The following is a 19,452-nucleotide window of genomic DNA, read 5'->3' as shown; positions in this document are numbered from 1 at the left end:
AAAATCTTATGATTTCCCCCTCCCTTGGATTCTTTCACCATGTAAAATATAAATCACTTGTCTGGTGCTTCTCATACATCTTGTACCATCAGTTCTATTTTTATGACCACATGGCCTATCTTCCTACTAGACGAGAAATTCTTTGCAGCAAGGACCTTGGGCCGATAGTAATTGAATAAAAACATTTGTTAATTAATTGACATCTATGCTCAAGTTCCTACTGAGCTAAATAGGTGCCTAATGAGTCAGTTTCATCCATTCATTCATTCTGTGAATATTTATTAACTTCCTTCTACGGGCAGGCACATCCTAATCCTGATCCAAAGAAAAGCTTCAACCTAACCATGATTTTTTTAGCCACATAAGATGATCAACACAGAAGCATATCCTAGCAGAGGGCTAAAGCACTCTTAGGGCTGATATTTCCTGAAAGGAAGAAGCCTCTACAGAAATGGCCTTGGAAAGAGCATGTTTCCACTGACAAGAGGAAAAGAGAACTCACGGTGTCTGAATTAGCAGGGTTAATCATGGCTGAGGCTGTGCCGATAAGACTCAGAAGCTGGACACTGCGCCACTGCTCGGCCCCTTGGTTCCTTCGGACAAAGAGGCAGTGCAAAGAGAGGAGGGCTTCACTCACAGCCTGTGAGGGGGAAACAAACGAACCCTTAAAGTCAGTGATGGGACAACCTACATCTGCCTGAGAAATCCTCCAGCCTCTCAAGAAACTTGCCTTTGTGTGAGGCCCAAACTCCTCTGTCAGCTTCTTCAGAGGGTGGTCATACTCCAAGACCATCTGACCCAGACGGGCAAAACTGGAGTCACTTGAAGAAAGCACAGGGAAAATGCTTACAGCCCTCCATTAAGCATGATGTAAACTCTCATGTTTGCATATAGGTTAAAGGTGTGTACATAAGCTGGTACTCTCCACCACCTACAAAGATACTAAACTGTAAATTACATATAAAGATAACCCACTCTAGGCCCTGGGATACTAAGACAAAATCACATGATTTGGGGCTGCTCCATGAAAGTTTCTTCCTTACAAGAAACTGAAATAGGGTTGAACACATGATAGGTACTCTACAAATTTGTGTTGATTAGTTATTGCTGGACCCAAATCTGTATACAGACCAAAAGTATATATATACACACACACACACACATTCAAAGCAAATGTAAGTCACATGCCTAGGTACTCATGTAGGCACATAGGAATATACATCATACATAGAACAATGTTCAACAGCCCACTCTGATCTCTCTGGTCTTCACTTTTTTCAGCCTTTAAATGCTTTTATTTGCACTAACAGAAAGGCAAAGAATTGTACATAATCCAAAATCCATTTATATTTGGCTTCAAATGTATTATCATATATTACTTACCTCTAAAGGCTTTAACTTTACTAATATTATTCCTACTAATATTAAAAAATGTTTTCTTTGCTTTCTGCAATAACCTGAAAAGGAGAGTGGCAGCAGCCCGCCTAGGATTAAAAACTCATTAGAGATAATGCAGACTGGATAGCCCACTAGCAGATATTCAAGAGTTAACTATATATAAAAGTACACGTCTTAGTGTATGCCCTTATAAGTATTCTAAATTGTTTTACTTTGCCTATGTCATCATGTAGATTATAGATTCTCACATGAAAAAGCATGCCATCGGAGGGAGGCGGGTTCAGGATGGGGAACACATGTATGCCTGTGGCAGATTCATTTCGATATATGGCAGAACCAATACAATATTGTAAAGTTTAAAAATAAAATAAAATTTAAAAAAATATTAAAAAAAAAAAGCATGCCATCTACTTCCTTTGTATCCACTTTTACGTCATAGCACCATGTATGAGATTCATCATCTTGTATACATCTCCTTAACTCACCTGTGTCCATGAAGCATCTCATGGGCACAGTTGAACATGCCAATGAGTACCCGTCGATCCTCAATCCGTGACAGAAGTAAAATAACTGAGGTGTAAGTCACTATCAAGTCCAGGTAACTCCGAGTGAAGTCAAAGTTGAGATTCTACAAGGAAAATACATAGAAACCCAAGAACGGCAAGGCCTGTTAAACTCGATTTCCCTAATCATTCCAGACAGTGCTAACCAGACTCTGGAAAGGTCTATTTAGAAGAAGAAATTGGGGACTTCCCTTATGGCCCAGTGGCTAAGACTCTGAGCTCCCAGTGCAGGGGGTCTGAGTTCGATCCCTGGTCAGAGAACTAGATCCTACATGCCACAACTAAGACCTGGTACAGTCACATAAATAAATATATATATTAGGAAAAAAAGAAGAAGAAGAAATTAACAAGACTGCAAATTCAGAAGAAAATGGGAACAAGTTCAGGGGCTAAAAATGAACTCAAAATATAAGAAGGCCAGGAAATTAGAGCTGGTCTAATTAGGTGTTGGATTTTTATGTGAATTTTATGTTTAAAGAAATCACAATACTGATCTGCTTAACATGTAAATGCACTTTAACTTCCACATTTTTACAGAAGTATAGTCCTGAATTAACAGCCATTCATTCATTATACAGTATATATTATATTATAGTCCTGGAGGAACAGCCATTCCTCTAGTCCCATCTCACCCAACACTGTTCCAACAGAGACCATTTCCATGGCTCTAGGATAGAAGAGAATTGCAAAGAATCTTACGATATCAAAATGGCACTGGCAGGCATCAATGGTGTTGAGAAGTTCATACACATGATCCTGGGGGTAGAATTGGAGATGAGAATCAGTGAAGAAGAAAGAGAAGATGACGTGTACTACCGGTCTTCCTTGGAGGTCCTAAGGAGCCACTGAATAACACACAGGAGGCTTGCTGAGTTCAGGAAGTTCCTCCTCCATAAGCTGTTGGTGGGCCCCTGGCAGGCTACCCGACCGATGCCCATGACTGCACAGGCACAGGTCCCTGTTACACTGTGCACGCCTTCCCTCATCTTATTGTCCCAGTGCCCTCTTTCTCCACACACACACACACACACACACACAAAAGGTTACAAAATGCAGGTTATCTGATCATTTGTTTCTAAAATACCAAAAATCAGGACCTCCCCCCTTTTTTTTAATTGATCAATCTCAAAATCAGTCTGTTCTTTGATTCTATCTCCTATTCTCTTTAACAAATGGGAATACTACCAAACTTTCTACATGTTTCTACTTACTGATCACCTACCACAATATGTGCTAAGTACTTACTAGGTTATTTGCATATACTTCATTTAACCCTCATTCCAGTGTGAGAGGGATTCTTTTCTTTTCATACCTAATTTTGCCTAAATAATAAGCAGTTTTACTGTGGATACTTCTCTCCTCCCTCACATCAGCACCCACTTTACATTCTGTCCAACCTTCAGGTAGACAAGTTTAACAACCTAGTGTGTCCTTTGTTAATTTTCACCCTATTTATATAATCCTGTGCAGGCAGGGAAAAAAAGAGAGACGGTTTTTTTGAAAATCATTTGTGTTAAAAACTTGAGATAATGTCACACTCTTATTACCATTTTACTTTTTTTATTCAATCATACCTGCCAAAAGTCCTCAAGTCTCTGGTAGAGCCCTAATGCACTTCTTTTTAATGGCTGCATAGTAGTCCATGATACAGCCAATTCAGTCCGTCTTTTCCCAACTGATGCCCTAGTCACTGCACATAGATACTGTCAATTCTACTCAAGTTGAACTACTAGATCAAAGAGTATATATGTTTTTATTTTTAAAACACATTGCCTAAAGATTTGGATAGGCTGTTTACAATTAAAAATATAAAAATGGTATGGCTCAGTCCCTTCACTGTTACCTGAAACTCATAACATTGTTAGCCTGCTATACCCCAACACAAAATTAAAAGTTTAAATATATACGTATAAATGACCAATAAGAACATGAAAAGATGTCCAATAACACTAATCATCAGGAAAATGCAAATTAAAATCACAAGAAGATACCACTACATACCCAGTGCAGTGCAGTGCATTGCTCGGTCATGTCTGACTCTTTGCAACCCCACGGACTACAACCTGCCAGGCTCCTCTGTCCATGGAATTTTCCAGGCAAGAAATACTGGAGTGGATTGCCATTTCCTCCTCCAGGGGATCTTCCTGGCCCAGGGATTGAACCTGCATCTCCTGCATTGGCAGGCAGATTCACACACCCATTAGAATAACTAAAATTCGGGAGTTCCCTGGAGGTCCAGTGGTTAGGACTTGGAACTTTAATTGCAATGGCCCAGGTTCAATCCTGGTCAAGAACCTGAGATTCTGAAAGCCACTCTGCACAGCCAAAAAAAACAAAGAATGACTAGGGACTTCGCTGGAAGTTCAGTGGTTAAGACTTTGCTCCTAATGCAGGGAGCATGAGTTCAATTCCTGGGCAGGGAACTAAGAGCCTACACGCCACACAGCACATGGCCATGAATGACATAAATAACTGAAAGCAAGTTTGATGAGAATGTGGAGCAACAGGAACACGATATATTGTGGATGGGAAGAGAAAATGGAACAATGACTTTGGAGAAGAGTTTGGCAGTTTCTTATAAAATTAAACATAAACATACCATGTGATTTAGCGATTCAACTTCTAGGTTATTTATCCAAATGAAATGAAAAATATGTCCCCACAATTATTTGTACTCAAATGTTTATGGCAACTTATGCATACTGGCCAAAACTGGAGACAATCCAGAAGTCCATCAACAGGGAAATGGATAAACAGATTGTATCCATACAATGAAATAGTGCTCAGCAAAAATAGGAAATGAATTGTAGGTATGTAAAACATAAACAAATCTTAAAAATATTATGCTGAGTGAAAGAAGCCAGACACAAAGGAAAACATGGTGTATAGATCCTAATTACATGTATGAACCTCTAAAAAAGAAAAATCTAAACTGGAATGTAGATCAGTGGTTGCCTGGGAACAGGATAAGTTGGGATTGACTAGAGATAAAAAGGTGCAGAGAACCTTTGTGTTGATGAAAATTATCCATATTTTATGTTGGCTGTTACACAGGTGTATACATTTGTCAAATTTATTAAATGTATGAGAACTTCCCCAAAAGGCTGTATCTAAATTAACATACAGGGAAACTGAGGCTGAGAGCAGTTAAGAAACTCACCACAGATCACAAAGCTAGTAAGGACCAGAATTAGAACCCAGAGCCCACAATCTTCTGTCTATACTACATGACCTCAAGACCTCTGTCAAGTCTATGCTTCCTCCTTTGCTGGGAGGGCCAGTCCACAACTCCTTGCTGCAACCAAATTCCCAAAAGATAATATAACTGAGGTTTGCTTCCAGCCACTCACACAACCAAGGTCACTACCCAGATTTTATACTGTAAAGATAGAATCAGAAAGGAATAGATTTAACATCTGTTGGCCTATTACTCTATTATACACTAAACACTGTGTTAAGTGTTTTCAATGTGTTGTCTAATTTAATTTTTACAAATACCCCATGTAGTAAATCTTACCTCCCATTTTACAGATAAAGAAACTGGGATTCAAAGAGTTTCTTACCAAAGTCATATAGTTTATAAGTGATAAAGCTGAGAGCTGAAACCAGGTCTGTCTGATTCAGAGCCTACCTACTCCACAATACACAATACCTGTATCTCTCTTTCCCTTCCAGCCCTGAATGAGCTGTACTAAACTCCTTGGGCTCAGAAGTTAACCACTGCAGCAACCAGAAGGTATCTTTTGGACTCCTAGTGAAAAACATTTTTATATGCTTCCAGCATTCTTCTACTGTCTCCACTAGTGCCTACCTTCTTCCTAACCATTACTCTCAATTCCAAATGAACAACCTCTGACCTGACCCTCCTTCAGAACTTACGATCTTCTGTGTGCCCCCTTCTATCTTCATTGCATGATCTGATGACCAGCCTGGATTAGCTCCCTAGGACACCCAAGGCAGGGCTCCATACTCTTGTACTAGCTGAAAAAATACTGTAATACCATTACAAACTTACATGGCTCAAATGACTAAAATTTGTATTATTTCTTGAATATATAAATAATGTGTTCATTGTAGAAAAATCAGAAAATACAAACATAATTTTAACTCATTTTTAAAACCACTCATAATCTCACCATACAAAGAAGTTCTAACCTTCTTCATATGCATTTTTGTCTATGTAAATATACATTTTAGGGATATCTCCTCTGTTAAGCTACATTGTAATTTGCTTTTACACTAAAGAACATGTGAAGAGCATTTTTCCCATGCCAAGTAATATAAATATGTATCATCTTTAGCAGCTGTATAATATTTACTTATAGACACATACTCTGGGCTTTTAATTAAGCCTCTAGTTATTGAATATATCAATTATCTAAAGTTGTCACTATCATAAATAATGCAATAGAAATGCAAGAGAGTACATTCTTATACATATACCTTAGCACTTCTGATTGTCTCCTTGAGATAAATTTCTAGAACTAGAATTATTACATTTAAAAGTATATTTTCTAAGACTTTTAAAACATCATATCAGGTTGCCCTTCAAAAACAAAGCACTAAATATTTTTTATAGTTTATGGCTACAAAATAGTACATATTCATTGTTTAGAACTCAAATAAAATATCATCCATATATTACGCTATCAAACATTGTTAATAATTAGATAAGCTCAAATTGAGAGAAATTCTGAAAAATAATTAGTCTGAACCCTTCAGAAAAGTCAGTGGCAGGAAAGACAAAATAAGACTGGGAATTATTCTAGATTAAAGACTAAAGAGACATGACAACTGAGATATAACATCATGAATTCAATGTATGATCCTTGAGAAAAGTAGAGGAATGTGATTATGGGCTCTAACTATAACATTGTAGCAATTTTACATTTCCTGAGTACAATAGCTGCATTAAGGTTATGTAAGAAAATATTCTTGTTCTTAGCAGATGTATGCTAAAGTATTTATGGAGAGAAATGTCATGGTGCCTGCAACTCAAATGGTTCAAGGGAAAAAAAATAAGATAAGCAAACATGGCAAAATATTAAAAATCAGGAGATCCAGGGGGAACATAGACCAATATTCATTGCACTGTTCTTGAAATTGTTTAGTAGATTTGTAATAAAATTTGGGGGAAAAAAATACTTAAAATTTTAACTCAAAGAATACAAAAATATATAATGTAATAAAGTAAAGCCAATCATAATAATCCAGCTCCAAAATCAGGTATTTTTAACAGCTTAGTGTATAATATCCCAAATCTCTCCTACATATATACTAACACTATGTGTATATAAATTTATGTATCTTTTAAAACAAAAATAAAACTGTATCATACAGTATTCTATAACTCACTTTCGCTTAACAATACAACTTAGACATCCTTCCATATCAATACATCTGATATTTTAAAGAAACAATAATAAGGAACATACATGAACATCCAAACACTGGGTACTTGGGCTAGAGAGAGCTCACCCGAAATTCCATAACATCCACAAATGACTGGTAGTAGTTGGTAAGGTATCGAATTATCTCAGATTTTTCCCGATGTACTGGTCCTAAATGTTGCTGAAAGAAACAAAGTAAGAAGACAAGTGATCAAAGCAACCCAAGAGAACAGGGGTTATACCTAAAGCATCCTTAAAGAGGGTTAAAATACGCAGACAGGGGAAGTTGGAAAATCTCCAAATTCTGAAGTTTCGGAGAGAATATTCCCTATCTAGGCAGGATGGTTTCGTATAATCCTGACTAGATATAGAGTGCTAAACAAGGGGAAATTTCAAGGTCTCTTTCAGCCAAAGTGGTTTACTATTCATATCTAAGTCAAAAGTAGCTGAATGAGAAGATGTCGTAAGTAAGATGGTAAGAAATCTAGAGGTAACAGGTAATAAGGGAGAAGTAAGGCATATGCCACTAGATGCATAACTCTAAGGCAATAACCAAGAAAACACTGAGTGGGAAACAGGAGCAACAATAAAATAGAGGCAACTGCTGCATCAATAGAGCTGTCCTTCTCAGTAAGAACAAAGTGTTCTTGCGAATAGGGTCAGTGTTTTGCTCCAGCTTACCCTTAGGAGAATCTCATCTTATCTCAGAAATCTCAAGACTACCACAACCTCAAGCCCTGTGGTTTAGCTTAGGAAAACTAAAAAAAAAAAAAAAAAGGCCACTCCATCCTCTGGCAAGTTCAAAGAGAGGCCATCAAAAGACAGCTTGAACTATTCAAGCACAGTTATTTTGGAGAAAGGACAGAAGAGGGACATGATTCTTACCGTGCTGTTTCGGACATCTATGTTGGGAAATTTCTTGTTGATGTACTTGAGAGATGATTCCATGGACTTTTCCAGTAAGAAAGGGGGCTTGGATTTGGGGTCTGAACAAGTCTGCACAGATAAATAACATTATGGTTATCAATCCTTTCTCCTGTTCCTCGGAAACATACCTCTTCCCACATTGTGCATTCTTACACAATCTCTCTTAGGGAAAGGGGATCTGAGTACTAATTATAAAAGAATAAGAGTAGGTCAGGAAAAAGTTCCAGGACATTAAGCCAACCATCAGAAGAGCTAAATAACCTGGGCATCTCATCTTGCTGGATAAAGCTTAACGTCTGCTTGGGCCCGACACAAAGAGGAAGCTCTCTCCACCCCTCAGCCGAAGCCGGAAGGAGTGAGAAAAGCAGCTAGCTGCTCAGGAGTTAGACGTCGTGGGAGAATTAGTGTCATAATTATGTTCATTATATAAGCATCTCATCCCAAGGGCATTTATAGGAGGCATGGAGATGAAACTGTGTCCCAGTGATTTATCATAAAATGCACCAAGGTCCCCCCCCCAAATCCCCCATTTTCTGTCCCAGAAACCCCACTCCCACCCATCTTTATTTCCTAACTTCACTAGGCCCAGCACTAGCCCACCTCTCGTCACCAGCTTCTCCCAATTCCACAGTTCCTATCCTAAACACACATATATAAGACCACAGTGAGACCTGTCTCAGACTCGAAGTAACTCAAAGGTAGTTACTCTTTTTTTTTTTTAACCCAAATGTCTTATCTATTTTTTTCCTTTCAGGGAAAGTACTTCCATTTAAAAACTTTTGCCAGACACCCAGCTTGATTTCTTCAGAGTGTGGGGGCCAGCACTTAACAATAAGATCCAGAATTCTAGACCCAGACTTTTATCCAGGCAACTCGGAACACAATTATTTCCCATCCCACCGTTACCCCCAGCAGAAAGCAGATGTTCTCTTTGGGGTGAGAATCATACTCAAAAAGGCGGAAGCCCTGAAGACAAGCCTCCCCTTCTGCCTCCCAGCACCAGCTGTCCTATATAATCTGAGGGAATGAAGGCCAGAGAAAAGAGAAGGGAGTCTAACAGCTGGACCTGCCGATTTCAGGGGTCCCCGCCCTACTGCTGCTGGAATAGTTAGTGCTAGTCCAGTTGCCCACACTTACCTTCTTGATGTTATACATCCGGATGAGGACCCCCTGACCGCGATCATTCAGGATAGTGAGCTTCTCTGCTAATTTATGCTGGTATGCAGAGGTCAAAGACATGATGGCCACTGAGAGAGAGGAGCATCCAGACAGCAATGCTTGACCTCCCCAAACACTTTCAGCTAGGGTGGTGACACCCTCTGGGCGGAGGCACCCAGCCTGGTTGGTGCGCTGGTCTTCCTGTTGCCTCTACAATTGGCTCGTGGCTGAAAGTAGTCATTACGCCTCATAGGCCCTCAGAATCTTCTGTACTTCCTCTTGCACACTCAGCAGGGGAGACTTCCTCTTTCTAGCTCTGCAGTATTTTTGGTAAGACTGTGAAATGAGTGGGGTGGGGGAGAGGGTCAGGCTTTCAAGGCTCTTCATAGTCTGGCACCAACCTTTTGGGCCTTAACCTTCCACTAGTATCCTATAAGGGGCTTCCCAGGTGGCTCAATGGTAAAGAATCTGCCTGCCAATGCAGGAGACTCGGATTCAATTCCTGGGTTGGGAAGATCCCCTAGAGAAGGAAATGGCAACCCACTCCAGTACTGTTGCCTGGGACATCCCACAGACTGAGGAGCCCAGTGAGCTATAGTCCATGGGGTCGAAAAAGAGTCGGATATCACTTAGCAACTACACAACAACAATGTCCTATATAAAGCTCCACAGCAGACAAACAAGTACCAACTACCCGAGTCCCATCCACCTTTATACTTTCCCTCTTCTATATCCCCATCAAGAATGCCTGGGCTTCCCAAGCAGCACTAGTGGTAAAGACCCAGCATCCCAATGCAAGAGACATAAGAAATGCAGTTTCGATTCCTGGGTTGGGAAGATCCCTCAGAGAAAGGAATGGCAACCCACTCTAGTATTCCTGCCTGGGAAATCCCATGGACAGAGGAGCCTGGTGGGCTACAGTCTGTAGAGTTGCAAAGAGTCAGATATCACTGAAGTGACTTAGCACACATACACACACACAAGAATGCCTGTTATTCTCTCCTGAACCTTAGGACTATCCACCTGTCAGGGCCCAGATTAAATCCCAACTCCTCCAAACTACCCTATTCAATATCAAACATTATATATAACATGTATTCCTTGTTTTATTGTTAAGTGTATGTCTTATCTCCCCAACTACATCATAAGTTCCTTAATGACAGGAATTCCATCTGATACTCCTTCACATCCCTCATAATGCTCTAGCATAGTGATTCTCAAAGGGTGGTCACATTAGCATCACCTAAAAACTTATCAGACATGCAAATTCTCAGGTCCTAACCCAGACCTTGGAGAAGGCAATGGCAACCCAGTCCAGTACTCTTGCCTGGAAAATCCCATGGATGGAGGAGCCTGGTGGGCTGCAGTCCATGGGGTTGCAAAGAGTTGGACACGACTGAACGACTTCACTTTCACTTTTCACTTTCATGCACTGGAGAAGGAAATGGCAACCCACTCCAGTATTCTTGCCTGGAGAATTCCATGGACAGGGGAACCTGGCAGACTACCCCCATAGACTTATGGGGGTCACAGAGAGTCGGACACGACTGAGCAACTAACACACACACCCCAGACCTACTAAATCCAAAGCAGGGGTAGGGTCCAGCACTCTGTTTTAACAAGCCCTCCAGGTTAACTTCAATGCTCTCTCGGGTTTGAGAATCACCACTTAAGAACAATGATTCTTAAGGGTGCTTAAGAAATATCAATCCCTGTCTCCTGAGATTCAGGATTGGTAGGTCCACAGTGGGGTCTAGAAGTCTGAGTTGACAAGTACCCTAGGAGGTTTTGGTGCAAATGGTCCATTGGACACATGTTAAGAAACACTAATCTAGACCACCTCTTAGACACAGTAGCCATTCAATAAATATGCTGATTTATTTGCTGAATTATTAAGACTAAATTAGGGGCTTCCCTGGCGGTCCCGTGGTTGAGAATCCACCTTGCAGTGCACAGGACACCCGTTCGATCCCTGATCCAGATTCCGTGTGATGCAAAGCGACTAAGCCCATGCGCCACAGCTACTGAGCCCAAGGGCCTAGAACCAGTGCTCCGCAACGAGGGAAGTCACTGAGACAGAAGCCTGAGCACCGCAACCAGAGTAAGTAGTGGCCCCACTTGCCACAACTAGAAACGCCCGCACGCAGCAACAAAGACCCAGTGCTGCCAAAAAAGAAAATCTATTTTATTAAAAAAAAAAAATAATACAATAAATGTCATGAAAAAAGACTAAACTAGGAAACAGGTCCCATGAAGAAGAATGAAATTAACTGAGATTAATGAGGGAAAATTAATGACAGACTTTAAATCTTAGAAGACTAGATAAATTTTAGCACTAAAATATTCTTGCCATTCCAAGTTAGGCCTTATCAAGAAAATCAGCTCCCTTTCAAGTTTCTTTCACGGCAGAAAGCAAAATGTCCTCAGAAAATTCTAAATCAAACGAAATTGTCTTCCTATCTACCTCCTTTCCAAAACCTTTTCAAAGAAACAAGAAGACGGAATAAAATTTCAAGTATCTCTAAGGTAGGCATTGCATTTTCAGAATGTAGAATCTGCCTTCTAGTTTATTTACTGCAATTGAGTCCCTAGAAGGCTATGGGCCTAGTGGAAGGTGATAGTGGCCCCAGATATCTGAATCACTTGCTGTTACCAAAGAAACTCAGTTTCTCTAAAGAGATCTGTGAGGTTTCTGTTGGTCTTTCACCTTGATGGAGGAGAATAAAGGGCAGGCAGAAAGACACCAATACCTAGGGAGCTGAACAGCAATATAACAGCAGCAGCCTCCCTATAGGTTAATATAGTTCCTATTGGATCTTTCTCACTTGCATTTCTTTCTTTTCTTTTTTTAATTTATTCATTTTGGCTGCACTGGGTCTTCACTGCTGTGCGCAGGCTTTCCCTAGTTGCAGCGAGCGGAGGCTACTCTTCACTGCGGTGCACAGACTTCCCATTGCAGTGGTTCCTCTGGTTGCCAAATATAGGCTTTAGGTGTGCGGGCCTCAGTGGTTGTGACTCTTGGGATCTAGAGTGCAATTGTGCTGCACGGGCTTAGCCGCTTTGCGGCGTGTGGAATCTTCCCAGACCAGGGATCCAACGGGCGTCCCCTGTACTGGCAGGCAGATTCTCGTCCACTGTACCACCAGGGAAGTCCTCGCACTTGCATTTCTTATCCTCATCTAAAAATGTTACTGAAGACCCTCCATGCCAAGCCAATCGTGTATTCCGCTGTCCCCGAGTATGTCCTAACTTAATGGAGACCGAGTTCTCAGTCTATTTCAGTGTCCTATGCTCATTTTTCATTTCTGCCTTTCCTGTTTATCTATGCTTTCCCTCTTGCTAAACTGAATTCCTAGTTAGTCTTCTGGAGCTAACACAAACAATCCAAAGTCCAGCCCTTGTTGAACTCCTACAGCACTTGGTCTATATCACATATTTTACACCTAAATTAGTTTTCACCTTTTAATTGCCTATTTTGTATTATACTGCCACCTCGGCTGAACTGTAAGACTGCTAGAGCCTGGAGACACTTACTTGACTGACTTGACATATGGGAAAAGTCTACATTGTGGCATCAGACAGAAATTTGAGCTCAAAGTAATTGAGTACAGTGGGCTGAGCCTTAGGACTAGGATCCCAGGTTCTGGAGCCAGGTAATTTGAGTTCACGTCCCAACTCTATCACTTAGCAGCTCTGATCCAGGGTCCCTGAGTGCAAAATGGAGATGATATTGATAATAGTTCCTACTTCTTGGGTGTATTGTGTGTATTAAATAAGTTAGTGCATGTAAAGTGATGACTTGGTTATTTAATATGTATTAGGTCCTTCAGTGCTTGACAAGTATTACATCAAATAATATTAATAATGATACTCAAACACTGGTTTTGTAACTTTGGGCTATCCGTCACCACTGAGTTGGTTTCCTAATCTGCACAATGGCAGCAGCCCCTCATACAACTGCACAAGTAATTGTACAACATGGCATATGTACATATTTGGCTCAAAACCTGGTAGCTGGATTAGGAAGACCAAATATAAATGTTTTTAACATGGAGTGAGCTTATGTTGCTGTCTGCAGAATTCTATTTTGCGTCCACTAAAGAAAAAGGCCAGGTTTAAAGGTGAGACTAATCATGCCAACAGGTAATCTTTAACGCGACTCACTGGAAACATTATGTGGCAGTTTCTGCTGGAAACTGGTGGCACACTTTGAAGGGTAGTTTAATTACCCCAGAGCACAGCCTAGTGACCCTGGCTACAAATCAGAATCCCCTGTGGAACTCTTTTAAAGCCACAGTTAGCCAGATCCCACTCATGAAGATTCCAATCCAATAGTTCTGGGGTGGGGTCAAAAGCTCTGTCACTTTAAAACCACTCAGTGATTCTCATGCACACACGACTGGGATGGAGAATCACTTCTCAAGATTTAACTATGACATCAAAAACTTTGAAACCTCTGAGAAACCACAGTGGGAGTTTCTCAGAGGGAGAAGAGGAATTGGGTAGCTCGAACAGAAATTTGCTTCACATCACCTGACTGAAGGGGCCTGTGCTTTCCCTCTTGTCAAACTTCAGCTTATCTGCCTTGTTTTGCCTTACAGAAGGGTTTTCCTCTTCAAGTCACACTGTCCTTTGGATTTTTGAGAGACACTGTTTCAAGAATGAGGTAGGTCTAAAGAGCCTTTAGACTACATTTAAGTGTCAAGCTAGCATCAAGATTGGAATATGTTTGCTGAGTCTGACATGTACTAAACCAAATGGCCTCCATCATAGTGTTGGTCTCTCTCTGTGGGATATTCAGCTATCAATAATTAGGTGAGCGATAAATGGCAGCCCACTTCAGTATTCTTGCCTGGAGAATCCCATGGACAGAGGAGCATGGTAGGCTACAGTCCATGGGGTTGCAAAGAGTCAGACACGACTGAGCAACTTCACTTTCCTTTCCTTTCCTTTCCCAGGCCACCAATTCTCCAGGCCCATTCTGAAGCACTCTTTGTTTATTAAGACCAGCCTTATCAGTCCAGTCAAACTTCAAACTTTTCTAGGCTGCTAAAAATAAAGGTTTGACAGGGCCTCTGTATCAACCTAGAGGGGTGGGATGGGGAGGGAGATGGGAGGGAGGTTCAAAAGGGAGGGGATATATATATATACCTATGGCTGAGTCATGTTGAGGTTTGACAGAAAACCACAAAATTCTGTAAAGAAGTTATCCTTCTATTAAAAATAAATTAATTTAAAAAATAAGGGTTTGGGGTTATCTGACAACTACATTCAAGTATTAAAGCTCCTTTTCCATATTCTTGAAGAATCTAAAGACAGCTATATAATATTGGACTATATATACTGCAGCCTTTACACTCAGGGAGCCAACGCACCACACAATTAGTTTTCATGGCTCTAATATAATCATTAATATGCACTGTAAGCTTTAAAAAAAAAAAAAAGAAAACCTTGCCTTGGGTTCCTGAAAGGTACCTGAGTTTAACCTGAGTTTAAATCCCTGGACTTAATCACCTAAATGCCCTCAGGAAAATCTGACATTTAACAGTCTAGCTCTGTGCTCTTTGCCTATGCCCTAGGCATGATGCAAATTAGAAATGAAATGGGCTATTCTAGGCACTTTTCTATCCCTACTGCTTATACCAGTCTGCCTTGATCTTTCTCCGCACCAGCCCCCCTAATCAGACTATGCTGTTTCTGCTTTGCAGAAATCTCAGCTGTAGCTGTTGCCTGGAAACTTGGGAGTCCTTGAAGTGCATGTCTGAGTTGCTAAAGACAGCTAGCCATAAGGGAAAGTAGGCCTCCTATTGGCAGTAAAATGCACCAGATTTGAGATAGTGTATTCTTAGTTTGCTTCTAGGAGTCTTCATGTGTTAATATCAATGACTTTAGAGATTTCAGACTGGCGTTCTCATATAAAGTAGCCTGAACCTAAATATCGTAATGTTCTTTCTTCCAAATCCTGCTCCCCAAAAGTGGTTAGGCTGACCTATCTGACAAGTAGTATCTATGTCTGGAAAAGAGCTTCATACAGACAGATTTGGTGGAGAGATGGAAGAGAGCAGTGCTGAACGGTAAAGGAACCAGCTGCCCCAGCCCTGCTTTCTCCAGGACTTTCTAGCTTACGGTGTTAAACTTCATTTTACCCAATACTGTGAGTTTTCTAAGAATCCTGCCAGTTTAGTTAATACTCTATTGAAAGGTAAAAAGAAAAATTATTTAAAACAAGTTATATAATATGTGTACAAATATTAATTTTTGGCCTTTCAAGGCATATAAGAAGTGAATTTGTCCTGTAATCCTGTTATCTAACTAGCTAGGCTAGAGCTTATGTTATCCAAAACTGTCATAGGTAAGACTTGAGATACTCATATCATTTACACCACTCTTTCTCTGAGAACAGAAAATAGACTTATGTCAAGATTACCTGATCTTAAATGTCAATATTTTCTTTACCAACCCATGCTTCCTGCTCTTCGGGCGTCATGGAGTCAGAAGCCTTGAAAGTATGTCCTTATGACCCAAACCACAGGGTGTCAGCCAGCAGGTTACAGTGGCACCTGGCATCATGCAGAAAGGTAAGTTTCCCTGATAACCGTTAAGTCAATGCAGGGAGAAAAATAAACTCAGAATATAAAAGATTAAAGACTTTGTGTTGTTTTTTTTTTTTTAAGAACAAACTTACCTGAAAGTTCTTAACGTTGGAACATGATACATCTTCAGCATTTTCAGAAAGGAATGGAGGGTGGAATTCAGGCAAAACCTTAATGCCATTTAATAAGAACTTCTTCCTTTTAGAAAAATCCAAAGATAGCTAAAAAGATGGCTAACTGAAAATATAATGCTTGTCATGTGGTTCCAACCAAAAGGCTCAAAGAACATGAGGCTAACTGTGTCAATAGGACTGCTACAGATGATGTTAAGTTTTCTATTTGGAGTGGAGTTTTCTATTTTCTAAGTGGAGGTGGGGTTGAGTTCTATTAACCTTCCCCCAACCCTCCATATTTCATAGCTATGGAAACCTTAGGCAAATGAGGAATGAAAAACAGAAGTTTCCACTCTGCTTCTGTAACTTCTGTCTGCTATATTTCAGACAGCCTTTTAATCTTCCAAAGGTTATTATTTCTCCAACTTCAGAACCAAATGAAAAATTTCTAAAGTTGCCAATCAGATTCCTGATCCTGATGTCTGGAACACAGGTAAGCAAAGTGAGACAGTGAGCTCAAAGTGAAGGCTTGGACTCTGTAGTGCTCTGTAGCCAATAAGTACAGCAGCCTTGCAGTAATTAAGTCTTAATACTCCTCCCACAAAATCCTTCACCAAAGCAATCAAAAGAGTAAATTTGAGAATTTCATCTGTCTCTAGAGAGGCAACCCAGTAAAAAGGAGTCTAATTAAATCTAATAATTAGATTCACATACAGGAATTAACAGATTCTTACCAATACCAAGTCACTTTCCATAGAAAAAAATTACTGGTAAAAACTGAAACTTGTAATCTAAAAGATTAGGATTTATCCTAACTCGAAGGATATCTTTTCTCTAAGATGCAGCATGTTATATTGGAGAACTCACTAGCTTTTCAAGTCAGACCCTAGGTTCATCTATCTGCTCTGGCCTTAAGGAAAGTTGCTGCTCAAACACATCTTCCTCATCTATAAAAGGAATAATATCTACCTCATAAGGTACAATTTGTGCTTCTTCAGTCACTTCAGTCGTGTCCGACTCTTGGACTGCAGCCCGCCAAGCTCCTCTATCCATGGAATTCTCCAGGCTAGAATACTGGAGTGGACTGCTATGTTCTCCTCCAAGGGATCTTCCTGACCCAGGGATCAAACACACATCTCCTGAGTCTTCTGTATTGAAGGTGAATTCTTTACCACTAGCGCCACCTGGGAAGCCCCCATAAGGTACAATAGACTAATATTAAATAAAGATGTGTTATTAAATAAATTAAATTAAATTAAGATGTGTGTTAGAGTAATGCAAGCCCTTTTAAGAGAAAGTCCAAATAGTGTTAATGTCATGATTTAACACAACAGAAATTTCCTTATGTACAATCCAGTGCAAGTGTTCAGTAGGTGGTGATTCAAGAACCCAGGCTCTTCATCTTTTAACTGTCACCTTTCACACCTGGCTCTCCAAGCTGCCACGAAAAGAGAACAGAGAAAGTACAGCTGCCTCTTAAGCACCTCAGCCCAGAAGAGACTATTTCTATTCACATCCCATTGGCAAAAACAAGTCACATGACCAGACCTATGTCAGGGAGGTAGCAATGTAGTCTCTAGCATTTTCCAGCAACAACTATGGAAGGGAGACTCAAATCTCCTGCCAGTTAGCCTTCTCGGCAATAATATAAAAATGCTTGGTACTTGTGTTACTTCTTCCTGCTTTCCTTCTTTCTAGATAACGCACATCATTCTTCTTCATTTGTCCTTAAGACATTTACTCCAAAAATGCTGGTTTGTAAAAGGTAAGATAAATCATCTTATAGAAGCTATTGAAATAAAGAATAGAATAGCTCTATTCTAATAGAATATCTTTGAGTGAGATGGCCACTAGATCATGGCAGATACCTAAGCTTCAATTACAAATTTTAAAAGAGCTGTAGTCATGGGCTCTGAGTACTTCCATTCCTTTCCTAAGGCTCCAGTTCAGTTCAGTTGCTCAGTTGTGTCCAACTCTTTGCAACCCCATGGACTGCAGCATGCCAGGCTTCCCTGTCCATCACCAACTCCCAGAGCCTACTCAAACTCATGTCCATTGAGTTGGTGTTGCCATCCAACCATCTCATCCTCTGACATCCCCTTCTACTGCCACCTTTAATCTTTCCCAGCATCAGGGTCTTTTCCAATAAATCAGTTCTTCGCATCAGGTGGCCAAAGTATTGGAATTTGAGCTTCAGCATCAGTCCTTCAAATGAATATTCAGGACTGATTTCCTTTAGGATGGACTGGTTGGATCTCCTCGCAGTCCAAGGGACTCTCAAGAGTCTTCACCAGCACCACAGTTCAAAAGCATCAATTCTTTGGTACTCAGCTTTCTTTATAGTCCAACTCTCACATCCATACATGACTACTGGAAAAACCTAGCTTTGACTAAGACAGACCTTTGTTGGCAAAGTAATGTCTCTGCTTTTCAATATGCTGTCTAGGTTGGTCATAGCTTTTCTTCCAAGGAGCAACCGTCTTTTAATTTCATGGCTGCAGTCACCATCTGCAGTGATTTTGGAGCCCAAAAAATAAAGCCTGTCACTGTTTCCACTGTTTCTCCATCTATTTGCCATGAAATGATGGGACCAGATGCCATGATCTTAATTTTCTGAATGTTGAGTTTTAAGCCAACTTTTTCACTCTCTTCTTTCACTTTTATTAAGAGGCTCTTTAGTTCTTCTTCATTTTCTGCCATAAGGGTGGTGTCATCTGCATATCTGAGGTTATTGATATTTCTCCCAGCAGTCTTGATTCCAGCTTGTGCTTCATCCAACCCAGCATTTCGAATGATGTACTCTGCATAGAAGTTAAATAAGCAGGGTGACAACATACAGCCTTGACGTACTCCTTTCCCAATTTGGAACCAGTCTGTTGTTGTCCAGTTCTAACTGTTGCTTCCTGACCTGCATATAGGTTTCTCAGGAGGCAGGTCAGGTGGTCTGATATCCCCATCTCTTTAGGAATTTCCCACAGTTTGTTGTGATCCACACAGTCGAAGGCTTTGGTGTAGTCAATATAGTAGAAGTAGATGTTTTTCTGTAACTCTCCTGCTTCCAGCGGATGTTGGTAATGTGATCTCTGGTTCCTCCGCCTTTTCTAAATCCAGCTTGAACATCTGGAAGTTCACGGTTCACATACTGTTGAAGCCTGACTTGGAGAATTTTGAGCATTACTTTCCTAAAGCTCCACTTAGGACTTTAATCCATCAAGGACTTGATCACACAAGGTTCTCAATTCTGTGTAAGATTTTCGAGGTATGAAAAATCAATTCCTAAAGCTATGAAGGGGAAGGAACAAGCATACTA

The 19,452-nt window shown here is 40.4% G+C and overlaps 1 protein-coding gene and 1 pseudogene across 1 annotated transcript in view; one reads left to right on the top strand and one right to left on the bottom strand.

Moving 5' to 3' along the window:
- The window catches only part of NCKAP1L (NCK associated protein 1 like), a 46,076-nt gene extending 36,352 nt beyond the window's left edge, over positions 1-9,724 (bottom strand). The window contains exons 1-7 of the mRNA XM_055585012.1: positions 9,416-9,724; positions 8,237-8,347; positions 7,440-7,532; positions 2,661-2,717; positions 1,884-2,026; positions 731-821; positions 503-640 (exon numbers count right to left, since the gene is read on the bottom strand). Of these exons, the coding sequence (XP_055440987.1) occupies positions 503-640; positions 731-821; positions 1,884-2,026; positions 2,661-2,717; positions 7,440-7,532; positions 8,237-8,347; positions 9,416-9,517 (735 nt within the window). The 5' untranslated portion in view covers positions 9,518-9,724. The remainder of the gene's footprint in view (positions 1-502; positions 641-730; positions 822-1,883; positions 2,027-2,660; positions 2,718-7,439; positions 7,533-8,236; positions 8,348-9,415) is intronic.
- A 6,197-nt stretch (positions 9,725-15,921) lies between these two features.
- Positions 15,922-16,420, top strand: LOC129652518 (gametocyte-specific factor 1-like; annotated as a pseudogene).
- The last annotated feature ends 3,032 nt before the right edge of the window (positions 16,421-19,452 follow it).

This window comes from Bubalus kerabau, chromosome 1, assembly GCF_029407905.1.
Source record: "Bubalus kerabau isolate K-KA32 ecotype Philippines breed swamp buffalo chromosome 1, PCC_UOA_SB_1v2, whole genome shotgun sequence".
Lineage (NCBI taxonomy): Eukaryota > Metazoa > Chordata > Mammalia > Artiodactyla > Bovidae > Bubalus > Bubalus kerabau.
Note: the sequence above shows the minus strand (reverse complement) of the source record. Positions and strands in the feature narration are given on the sequence as shown.